Below are 11,295 nucleotides of genomic sequence, written 5' to 3' on the forward strand. Positions count from 1 at the left end.
GTTTAACTTCCAGCAGAGGGCAGCCACTTCTGGTGCTAAAGCTAACATGCTAACGTATGAGTTCAGGAGCTGCAAGAGAAATCTGATCGTTGGTTTGAGCTGTTGCTGAGTTTCCTCTCTGTGTGTTTGGACGTCTCAGGGGGAGGAGACCTGCTCCAGCACGGACACCTCGGACAAACCTGACAGCACAGGACCAGGTGAGTTAGTAATAACCTGTCAGGATGAGGGAGAAAGAGGCAGGTGTCTTCACCTTTAAGCTTTTTATCCTCGACATGAGCCACATTCACCTGAATTCCTGTATCGAGTGTCTGACTAACGTCTCCTCCGCAGACACTCAGCTATCAGCTGACCTGTGCGCTCAGGACGCCACCCTGGTCACCACCACGACCACCACAGGAACAGGAACAGGTGTAGCCGCTCTCCATGTGGTCCAGGCCCGCCCCCTCTGGCCCACAGGCCCCGCCCTCACCGCCCGTTTACGGCGCCTGATCACGGCCTACCAGCGCTTCACGCTGCGTCGCGAGCCCATGCTCAGGCACGACTTCCTGCTTCACGACAGCCTGGTCAGCATGGGGATGGGAGGGGCCGGCGCCGCTCACGGTCACCACGCCGGGGGGCCGCTGGCGTGGCAGCTGGGGGAGGAGCTGAGGAGGTGTACCGTGGTCGCCACCGAGCCTGACCCGTTGTTTCTGGAGTGGCAGAGAAGGTACGGAGAGGTCTTTGAGTTTCTGCTCTGAGTCTGTTCCCTCCATCAGTCTGAGTGTCCTGGTCTGTGTCTCAGGTGGACGCGTCGGGAGCAGGCTGACTTTTACCGCACCGTGTCGTCGTTTGGCGTGGTCTACGACCCGGACAGGAAGACCTTCGACTGGTCCCAGTTCAGGGCTTTGGCCCGCCTGGAGAGAAAGACGGACGAGAGTTTGGAGAGGTACTTCAACTCCTTCGTCAACATGTGCCGCACAGCGTGCAAGCTGCCGCCCAGGAAGGAGGAAGGTGAGACGTGTGAGTGCGCTGACCCGAGTTAGTACCAGGAACTTTTAACCCAGGAGGGATTGATTTTAGTTGCTGACGGTCTCTTTCCTCCAGGGCTGGTGGATCCCTCGGTGCTGGTGGAGCCTCTGACGGAAGAACGAGCAGCGAGGACGCTGTACCGCATCGAGCTGTTGCGCAAGATCAGAGAGCAGGTGGGTTCAGCACTCTGTGATCCATACCAGGTTCCTGATCATCTACAGTCATGGAAAAATTATCAGACCTCCCTTATTCTCTTCAATTTCTTGTTCCTTCTAATGCCTGGTACAACTTAAGGTACATTTGTTTCGAAAAAATATGATGGTAACAACAAAAATAGGTCATAAGAGTTAAATCTAAGGGCTGGCTCGACACTTTCCGTGATCACTGAGGTTCTTACATTAATAGTTATGACATTGTGCTGCCAGAAACAGAGCGTTCAGGCTGCCCGTGTTTTTTCTGTCTGTTTTAGTCACATAAAACTCACAGGAGTTAGTACTTGGCCTGCTCTCCACCAGGTTCTGTCCCGCAGCCCATTCCTGCTGAAAACACTCAAACAGATCTGCTTTGGTTTTTGGTATTTTTTCCAAAATAAGTAATAATATAAAATTTTTCCAAATTTTTGAAGTTTCAAAAATTTGTAAAAAATTGTATAAATATTCTATTGTAAATATTTTTATTTTTTAAAATTTTAACTTGCTTTTGAAATTTCAAAAGTTTGTTTAAATTTATTTTTGATTGATGATATTTTTGATTTTTTTTTAATTCTTTGAATTTTCAAAAATTTGCACATTTTGCTTATATATAGATTCTTTTAAAGTGTTTCAAATTTTCGAAAATAAGTAGTTCATTTTTTCATATTTTTTAAGGTTCAAAAATTTGTGAACATATTTTATTGTTGATAACTTTATCGTTTTAAATTTTTTCAAATTTTGAAATTTCAAAAAATTATTTAAATCTTTGAATGGTTGATATTTTTTGAAATTCTTTGAAATTTCAAAATATTGAAAGTTTTGCACATTTATAAATTTTTTTAATTTTTGAAATTTTGGAAAACGAGAAATTGTTTAATTTATTTTTTTCAAATTTTTAAAGTTTCAAAAGTTTGTGAAAATATTTTATTGTTAAGTTTTGCTATTATTTTGCAGATTTTTAAATGTTTTTTAGAAATAAAATATCAAGGCTTTACATGTACAATTTCATAAATTACGAAATAAATCCCTGCTTTCAAAATTATAAACAAGATTTAAACAACAAAAAAAAATTATACACTTTTAGATTTTTTTTTTTGTAGCGATTAAGTAGATTTTGTAGCTTACTCAGGCTATTATCAAAGTAAAGGTTGCAGGAAACCGCTCAGGTTTGATTCCAGTTTCATGCCAACATGGCTGCCTTCGTGGCTTCACGTAATCTTTTATTTTTAGGCAAAATGTGAGAGCTGACATCCTCTAAGATGAGCTACAGCTTGAATGTAATCAGGAAACCACTCTTGGTCTTTGCGTGTGTGGAGCTGCTGAAGAAATGTCCTCTTATACAAAAAAGCTTAACATGTCAAATAGATCATACAATGTGAAGTCATCAGCTGCTTTTTGTCATGTTCATCGTGTTCTTCAGGAAATAAACCTTTGGTGGAACCAGACTTTAAAACATAAAGAAATTAAAGAAACAAAGGTGGTCTCATTATTTTTTTCCATGACTGTATTCAGGATTCACTTTGATGTATTTGAGGCTCCGCCCCCTCTAACCTGCCTCCCTCCCTCAGGTTCTCCGTCACCCGCTGCTCTCCGCCCGCCTCCAGCTGTGCCGACCCTCCCTCTACCTCCCCGTGTGGTGGGAGTCGGGGAAACACGACCGCGACCTCCTCATCGGGGCCGCTCGCCACGGCTTGAGCCGCACCGACTTCTACATCCTGAACGACCCCCAGCTGAGCTTCCTGGAGGCTCACAGGAACTACGTCAGGGGTCACCCCTCCCACCTCCACGCCCAGAGCCACCACCACCCCCTGACTCACCCCGGCATCTCCTCCTCGCCCTCCTCGTCTCACCCCCAGCTGCCTCACCCCCACTGCTGCCTCTACGAGTCCGGTCTGGGCCAGCACTCCCCGCAGCCCCCCGAGTACCCCCACCAGGCCTCCCACCACCACCACCACCAGCACCACGCCGTGACGCCGTCTGCTCCCTCCCCCTCCTCCTCCCACCCTCACCTCCACCCTCCCCCTCCTGCCTCACCCAGTCTGGGTTTGGTCCCCGGTCCCAGGGGAGACTTCCTGGACTGCCCCCCTCTGGATGAGACTCTGGAGCTGGGCTCTCTGCACCACGACGCCATGTCTGCAGACGGTCTGCACGGAGGGAAGGCCGCCAAAGACGCCCTCAACGGCTTCCCCTTCAACTCAGCCGCAGGAGGTCAGAGCATGCTCAACTCGTACGGCGTGGGCGGGGCCGACCTGGACTCCAAACTGAGGAGCGACGTCCTGGTGGGGGAGCAGGGGTCCTCGGAGGAGACGGGGCTGATGGCGCCGTCTGTGGAGCTGGATCAGCTGCAGGTAGACACCCTCACTCTTAGACCGCTTCGTAAACGAGACGCCGCTTGAAGAGACGTCTTTAACATCTGCTTCCTGTTTCCTGTCTCCTCAGGCCCCCTGGGACGCCACGGACCACTCCAGTCCGGCTCACCACATGTTCAACGAGTCCGACCCCATCCTGGGTCCGTCCACGCTGGAGCCCGGCTTCCTGGAGGAGGAGGACGAGGAGGCTCAGGGGGGAGACAGAGGAGGGGAGGAAGGAGGGACTCTGGAGGAGTGTTTGGGCCTCCCCCCGTCCTCCTCCCCCTCTCACCCGTCTGCAGGAGACCCCGTGGAGCCGCTGAGCTCCAGCTTCATGCTCTTTAAGGTGCGTTTGTTTCCTCTTTGCACAGGTGAGATAAGCTCCGCCCCCTCCTGACACGATGCGCTCTGTCTCCTCAGGACATCGGCGTGAGCGAAGAACCCAGCGCCGATCAAACTGACCTGTCCGCCAGCCCTCCTCCCCCCTACGTCCCGCCTCCTCCCCTCTCCCTCTCTGACATCACCGCCCACGACCCGCGGGATAGGCTGGGCGCTTCTGATGTCACTGAGAGCCTGACCAATCCTGTTGAAGAGGAGGAGGAGGAGGAGGAGGGTCAGGAAGGAGGCGCCGGGTTTGAGTTTGAGAAGGAGGACGTGAAGAAAGACCAGAGTCTGGATGGAGAGGAGGGAGAAGGAGGAGGTCTGTGAAACCGCTCGGAGGACTCAGGTTGTCTTGGTAAGTGGTCTCTAACGTCTCTGTGTCCCCCCTCAGGTCCTGATCCTGGTCTGGGAGTCCTGAACCCAGAGCTGGAGTTACCCCAGATGGACGGGATGGAGCCAGACCCTGACGGGAGCATGGAGGTGTCTGAGGAGCTCCAGGACAGCTTCGTGCACAAAGAGGACCAGCCCTTCCTGGGAAAGCTGGACCCGTGTCCCGGATCCATCGGGGAGCCTGGAGACGGCGTGGACGGGATGATTCTGGATCCGACGGCAGCAGAAGAAACTTCTCTGGACTCTGAGACCCTGATGGGGAACACGATGGGGGAGTTGGTGGAGGAGGCCCAGGTCTGTAAGGAGGACGGTCCGGATCAGGTGGATGAGGTCTCTGCAGGGCAGGTGGATCAGGTCTCTCTGATGCACGTCCCTCTTTGTGACGGAGCAGACGTGAAGCCGGTCGAGACGGAGCAGGAGGGCGTTTACCCAGAGTACTCTGAGGATCCTCTTCCTCCTGGTTCAGCAGCCTCAGAGTCCGGAGAGACCTCGAGGACCGGAGCTGGAATCAAGACCGAGGAGAACTACGAGGGCCCGTCTGAGGACTGTAAGGGAGATCTGGCCCTGGATCAGGACGGTAAGGACGATCTTCTGGACCAGAAGAGTCCCTCTGACATAAAGCCAGTGGATCTGAAGCTGTCCCCCCTCTCAGACTCCGTCAGAGACCAGAAACCAGAAGGACTGGAGCTCCCCATCAAGACCGAGACGTTTGAGGAGGTCTACCCCGACAGCTCCGAGGTCAAACATGAACTCTCCTACGCCGTGAAGTCTGAAGACCTAGAGACCAAGTCTGAGCAGGTGGACTTCTCCGTGAAAGCAGAAACCCTGGAACCCAAACCCGAAGACCTGAGCCTGCCTCTGAAGCCCGAGAGCGAGGACAGGAAACCCGAAGTCCTCCAGTTCACCGCATTTCCGGACGTCAAGCCCGAGGTCAAACCGGTGGAGCTGGGGCTGGGGTTGGGATCTGGTCTGAAGACGGAGACCAAAGCGGAGAGTCTGGAGTTCACGGCGTACCCGGACAGCTCCCAGATCAAGGCGGAGGTCAAACCGGACGAGCTGGAGTTCAGACCGCTTCCTGAGATCAAGTCCGAGACCAAGCAGGAGCTGCTGGAGGCCGACAGCACCGTGCTGACCCCGAAGCTGGAGCCGGCGGACGGCCTGATGGACGCCAAGGGTCCGGTGAAGGAGGAGAGGCCGGCCACGCCAGGTGAGACCGGTTCCTCGTCTCCTCCCCTCGTTTCCTCCTCCATCCTCTGTCCTTATCTCCCTCTGTGCTCTAAAACCTCTCCTTCCTCCTCCTCCTCCTCCTCAGTGCCGGTGTCAGAGAGCTACGTGGGAAGTCCGCGGTTCGCCGCTCCGATATCGATGTGTGAGATTCCCGACAGCCTCCACGACAGCAGAGAGCCGACCATCGCCCAGCTGCTGCAGGAGAAAGCGCTCTACTCCTTCTCTGAGTGGCCGAAGGACCGCGTCATCATCAACCGCCTGGACAGCATCTGTCACGCCATCCTGAAGGGGAAGTGGCCGTCCTCTAGCGAGCAGTACGACTCCCCCGCCTCCCTCCCGGCGAACTCCTGCCTGGCCAACAGTCTGACACAGCAGCACCGAGCCGCCGGCTTCCTGCCCACCACGGCGTCCGGCTCCGTCCAGGGACAGCCCAGAGTCCAGCAGGCCAGTCCTGGTCTGGGGTTCCCCATCCCGCCCCCCCTGACCAGACTCCCTAAGGTGAGAGCTGCTGGACTTCCTGTGTTTTCATTTCTTTACATCGTCGTGTCCACGTTTATCTCCACTCTGTGTCCATGGGTCCCACGAGAGGAGTCCACTGATGCTAACAGGCTAACAGGCTAACAGGAAGTTTCAGATCACACACTTCCTGCTCCACTCCAGAGAGGTTTTTGTAAGTTATAGAAAATAAATAATTTAAAAAACAAATAAAACAAAAACATTGCAAAATTTATCACCAAAAACCAACAGGAAGTGACTTTGTTTGTGTTTTTTTGGACTTTTAAAGTTACAGCAGAAAACATTTGAAATAAAGTTTCTGTTTTTCTTTTAGTTTCATTTAGAAAGAGCAAAAGCCTCCAGAGATAACCACTCAAAGAAAAAAGAAATCGAGTAAGAGACAAAAAATGACACTTTATTTATATAGAACTTTACAAAACAGAGTTTGAATGTGTTTTGAAACATAAAGAAATGAGAAAACTGATAAATTCATATGGATCCATTCTGATGAAATATTACACTAACCCTTAAACACCTTGGCCTCAAAATGCCTGCCTGGACCTTTTTGCTAATTATGACTTTAGAACGGTCAAAAAGTGTCCTGTGAGTAAATGCTTTGGCCCATTTCTATTAATTTCTATCTCTGAAGTTATTTCCAATGTTGTACTGAATGTTAAATGAGAGCAAAACAGTTTAAAATGAAGAAAAACACAGACACAGAATTGGATCTTAGAGGTTTACTGAAGGAAAAAAAACACAAAAATCACATGCTCCTCGTCACAGGACAAACTGAAAGTGAAACTAAAGGAGAAAGATTTATGTTACAGCACAAATAAGGCTTGGTGCAATGATTTACAAGAGATATCACAACAAAAGCCTCGTATCATGCCCACACAGTAAAAAGAAGACTTGGTATAGCATCCTTACATCGCACAATTAGTTTATGTGCTTACTACGGGCTTTACAACACACATTTACACGTAAACAGCACAAATGCAGCCTGGTACTCTGTTCTAAAAAGTTTATTACACATTTTCGATGCCTAATTTCACACATATTTTACAAATGAGACTTGTTTCACCGTTCTGAAAAAAGTCAGGCCTTAATCAACAGCGCTACGTAACTACTTATACCTTACCTTGTGGTGTTGTATCTGGTCAAAAGTTGACTTAAACAAAATTTATTTTGAAACAAACACACCCCTGGTTGAAATCACATCTTTACAACAGTGTGTGTGAGACTCCAGGCCAAAAGGTGGCGCTGCAGTCACATTAAAACAGATCCTCCTCACAGCATCTTTAAAAAATAAATATCTCCCTAAAGTTTTCAGAATCAGAATCAGGATACTTTATTGATCCAAGAGGAAATTTCATTTCAGTTACATCCCTTTCAAGACATATAAGAAAACAAACATGGAGAAACACAGAAACGAGATTAACCCAGGAGCAGCCAGCTACCCAGTGCCCCTCTGCAAAAGATATGAAAAAAACAACACTGGAAGAGGAGAGGAAAAAAAGGGCAATTCCAGACTATTCCCAACAGGGGGCATAGTTTGAGATCAAGAAAAAAAAAACACCTCAGCATATCATAGTCAAGCTTTCCAAAAAAAAAGGCTCTGCGTGTCACCAATCAGATGGTACTGTGGGTGGGACGATGCTAGAGACAGAGTAGTGACTGCAGATAGAGGCCCAGCCCAGCGTGGCTCCAAATCTCTAGCCAGACTCTTCTCCTCTGTTGTTCCCAAATGGTGAATGAATTACCTAACTCTATACGATCCACAGAGTCACTTTCTACTTTAAGAGACGTCTGAAGACTCATCTGTTCCGGGAACACTTAGGCCTTAATCTGAGCCTTCTCCTCTTTGTCCTCAGGGGGAGAATGAGTCAGGAGGTGTCAGTGTCAGCTCTTAGTGAATTTTCAGCATTTGTTACTGAATGTTGTTGAAGACTGAAGTATATTGTTGCAGCAATTAATTGTGGTTAGTTGGCTACATTATCATACATTATTTAAACAATGGATTCTTGTACTTAGCAGAATAGCTTGTAGCACTGTTGTTGCACTAACTAGGTTTTCCATCCGTCTAGATTCTTGCTTGTGTTTTACGTCACTTAAGACAAAAGCGTCTGGTAAATAAAACTGTAGGTGCAGCTGTCAGAGCCAAAAGTGTCAAAAGCTGTCAGTGCCGATATGCTTCAAATTGCTACATACTGACACCGATATTTAGATTGAATAATTTATAGAAATCTTTTCATTTCTGGGCCGCTCTGTGAAATCTGAGTGAAACGAAACCGTCTCTGGAGCAGGTTTTAAAAATTTGTTTTCTTTTTTTTTTTTTTTTTTGCTGTGCTCAAAAAGAAGAATCCAGCTGTTTTAGTGTTAAAGAGGAATAAAAAATGCAAATTAAACTTTTGTAAAAGAAACTTTGAACCCTTGAGCAGACTCCTCCCGTCCTCCTTGGCTCTGTGTGCTCTGTGAGCTCTTCTGTCTGAGTGTAATACTGATGTCAGCCTGTAGGGGTCAGACTCAGGCTGTATAAAGGAATCTGAGACACCTGAGCAGGTGTGTGAGCCTCCTCTGTCTGTGTGTGTGTGTGTATGTGTGTGTGTGTGTTGTGTCTCGGTCCATATGTGTGTTTAACAATCCACCGTCTCTCTCCCATTCCTGTCCGCCCCTCACCCACCCCTCACCCACTCTGTCCACCCTGACAGTACATGCAGCGGGGCGGGGCTTGCGGGCGCGGAGCTTGGCGCCTCACCTCCTTGCCTCTCTTACAGGAGAGGCTGGTGGCTCCGCCCTTCCTGCCCGAGCTCAAACGAGCCGGAGGGCGCCGCTCCTTCGACTACGAGGCCGCTGCAGCTGCAGCCGCCGCCAAAGTCCTCGCAGGTAAACCGGCGTCTTCCGCCACCACTACAACCAGCTCGAGCAGTGTCTCCCCCGTGGTGGCGCCACCCTCTCACCGTACGGGCGCCATGTTGATTAACGGCTGGCAGGAAGCCGCCATCGATCTGACCAAGCCGGCAGGAGAAATCAGCGCCTCCAGCACGGCGGGAGAAGCCGTGGTGGCTCCAGGAGGAGGTCACAAGCTGCCCCCGCCTCCTCCCATCAGCGCCCCCCTGACGGGCTCAGTGGGCATCGACATGGCGGGCATCCTGCAGGCGGGGCTGATCCACCCAGTGACGGGACAGATCGTGAACGGGAGCCTGCGAGGAGACGACTCCCTGAGGAGGAGGAGGGGCAGGAGGAGAAACGTGGAGGCTCTGTACTCTGAGTTCACCAAAAACCGAGGACTGCACCTCCCCGACTCTCAGGTGTGTCCTCGCACCCAGTGCATTGTGGGAAAACAGAGCAGAGAGCCTGAAAGGTCCAAACTCTCCTTCTCTGTTTGTGTCTCTCTGCAGGGCCGCGTGGAGGTCATCAGCCACTCCTCTGTCTCCTCCTCCACCTCCTCGCCTTCACCCTCTCCGTCAGAGCGACCTGCTGGGCCTCCAACGCCATCCTCCTCCTCCACGCCCACCCCCACCCAAACACCGCCTCAGCCGGAGATCGTAGCCATCGACAGAGAGGCGGCGAGCAAAGGTCTGATCGAGTGGCTGAGACAGAACCCGGGGTACAGCATGGACCTGCCCACCTTTGCTCACGTGAGGATGATGATTGGTTTAAAAAAGAGGAACTGCTCCTTTAAGGCGAGCTCCTCTGACCCCTCCTTCCCCTCTCTCTCTGCAGTCTGGAGCCGGTCTGCTGCACGGCTTCGTCGAGCGTCCCAAACAGAGGAGGCACCGCTGCAAAGACCCGACCAAGCTGGACATCAACACGCTGACGGGAGAGGAGCGGGTTCCTGTGGTGCACCGCGGCACGGGACGACGGGTCAGAAACACACGAGCATGACACACACGAGCATGACACACACGAGCACCAAGCATGTTCACAAAAACAATCCCTGTTCATGTTTTTTTTTTATTCAACCTTTATTTTTTAACCAAGTCCACAAAAAGACTAATCTGGAAGAAAATACAGATTTTAATTCTGTGTGGATGGATTCATTTAACTGACAACGTGACACATTAATATACATGATTGATATGTGGCTAGACATTAGGGAAGAACAAAAAATGAGAAGTCAAGTGGCATTATCAATAATTGTTTTCAAATTCGGGTAATTTTTTCAAATCTTTGTAAGTTATAAAAATTCTATTTTATTTTTTATTTTAATTTTAATTTTTTTTTATATTTTATTTTTAAAGTTTAAATATTTTTTGCAAATTCTTGGAATTATTTTTTAACTTTTGCATATATTTGAAAATTTAGAAAGTTTTAAACTTTTAGCATTTTTTTTAAATTGTAAATATTTCAAAATTAAAGGCATTTTTTTGGAAATATATAATATTTAAACATTTTTGCAAATATTTTAACTTAAATTTCAAAATATGCAAACATTTTTGTAATTTTTTCAGAATATTCAAAATGTTTGCAAATTTTTAAAAGTTCATTTTTATGGAATATTTTAGCAAATGTTTCTTTTCCTTTATTTTCTCAGACTTTCGCAAATTATAAAACCTTTTTTTACTACTGCAAATTTTTGAAAATCCAAATTTTAATTAAAAAAATTTTTTTTGAAATTTTTTTTAAAGTTATTTTTAATTTTTAAATATACATTTTCGCAAATTTCTTTGAGATTATTAGAAATGATTAACCAAGACATCACATGTACAATTTCATTAATTAAAAAAACTGCTTAGCTAGATAATTTTTTTTTTTTTTTTTACTTTTTATAAAAGTTAATCCACTTTTTTGTCTATACTGTAGATAAAGTAGATTATGTTGCTCCTGAATGACTTTAATTCAGGTTAACTGAGCCAAAATGCCTCCTATGAAAGTAAAGAGTATAGTATTAATATAAATAATGAATAAAAGGGGACCTGGGACTGAACCTTGAGGCACACCTTTTGACAGTAAAAGTCTACCTGGTCTATTGTGTCAACGGGTTTTGACAAGTCAGTAAAAACCACTACACTGTGCTGCTTAGTACCTAAAATGTCAATAAAACCATTTTGTTCCTGTTGTTTCCTCATCCTGCAGCTTGGTGGCGCCATGGCTCCGGCCATAAAGGAGCTCTCCAGGTGGCTGGACGCAAACTCTGAGTACTTCGTAGCTCCGGACTGGGCTGACGTGGTCAAAACCTCCGTGAGTAAAAACACCTTCACCATGTTTGAGTCTCTGATGGCGACTCTAGCCGCTCCGTGACCTTTGACCTCTGA

At 48.0% G+C, this 11,295-nt stretch overlaps 1 protein-coding gene across 5 annotated transcripts in view; it reads left to right on the forward strand.

The window, feature by feature from the left end:
* Positions 1–11,295, forward strand: part of chd6 (chromodomain helicase DNA binding protein 6) — a 96,597-nt gene that overhangs the window by 76,113 nt on the left and 9,189 nt on the right. For 3 of the 5 annotated variants that reach the window (XM_074669056.1, XM_074669136.1, XM_074668973.1), the window contains exons 31-43: positions 140–197; positions 331–706; positions 782–999; positions 1,084–1,181; positions 2,768–3,547; positions 3,639–3,893; positions 3,968–4,247; positions 4,320–5,525; positions 5,631–6,043; positions 8,749–9,348; positions 9,439–9,678; positions 9,764–9,904; positions 11,117–11,221. In XM_074669056.1, the coding sequence (XP_074525157.1) occupies positions 140–197; positions 331–706; positions 782–999; positions 1,084–1,181; positions 2,768–3,547; positions 3,639–3,893; positions 3,968–4,247; positions 4,320–5,525; positions 5,631–6,043; positions 8,749–9,348; positions 9,439–9,678; positions 9,764–9,904; positions 11,117–11,221 (4,770 nt within the window). The remainder of the gene's footprint in view (positions 1–139; positions 198–330; positions 707–781; positions 1,000–1,083; positions 1,182–2,767; positions 3,548–3,638; positions 3,894–3,967; positions 4,248–4,319; positions 5,526–5,630; positions 6,044–8,748; positions 9,349–9,438; positions 9,679–9,763; positions 9,905–11,116; positions 11,222–11,295) is intronic. The other 2 variants (XM_074669256.1, XM_074669219.1) reach the window with 2 other exon arrangements.

This window comes from Halichoeres trimaculatus, unplaced genomic scaffold, assembly GCF_033239565.1.
Source record: "Halichoeres trimaculatus isolate MK-OKI-2021-1 unplaced genomic scaffold, fHalTri1.1 fHalTri1_scaffold_1, whole genome shotgun sequence".
Taxonomy (NCBI): Eukaryota; Metazoa; Chordata; class Actinopteri; order Labriformes; family Labridae; genus Halichoeres; species Halichoeres trimaculatus.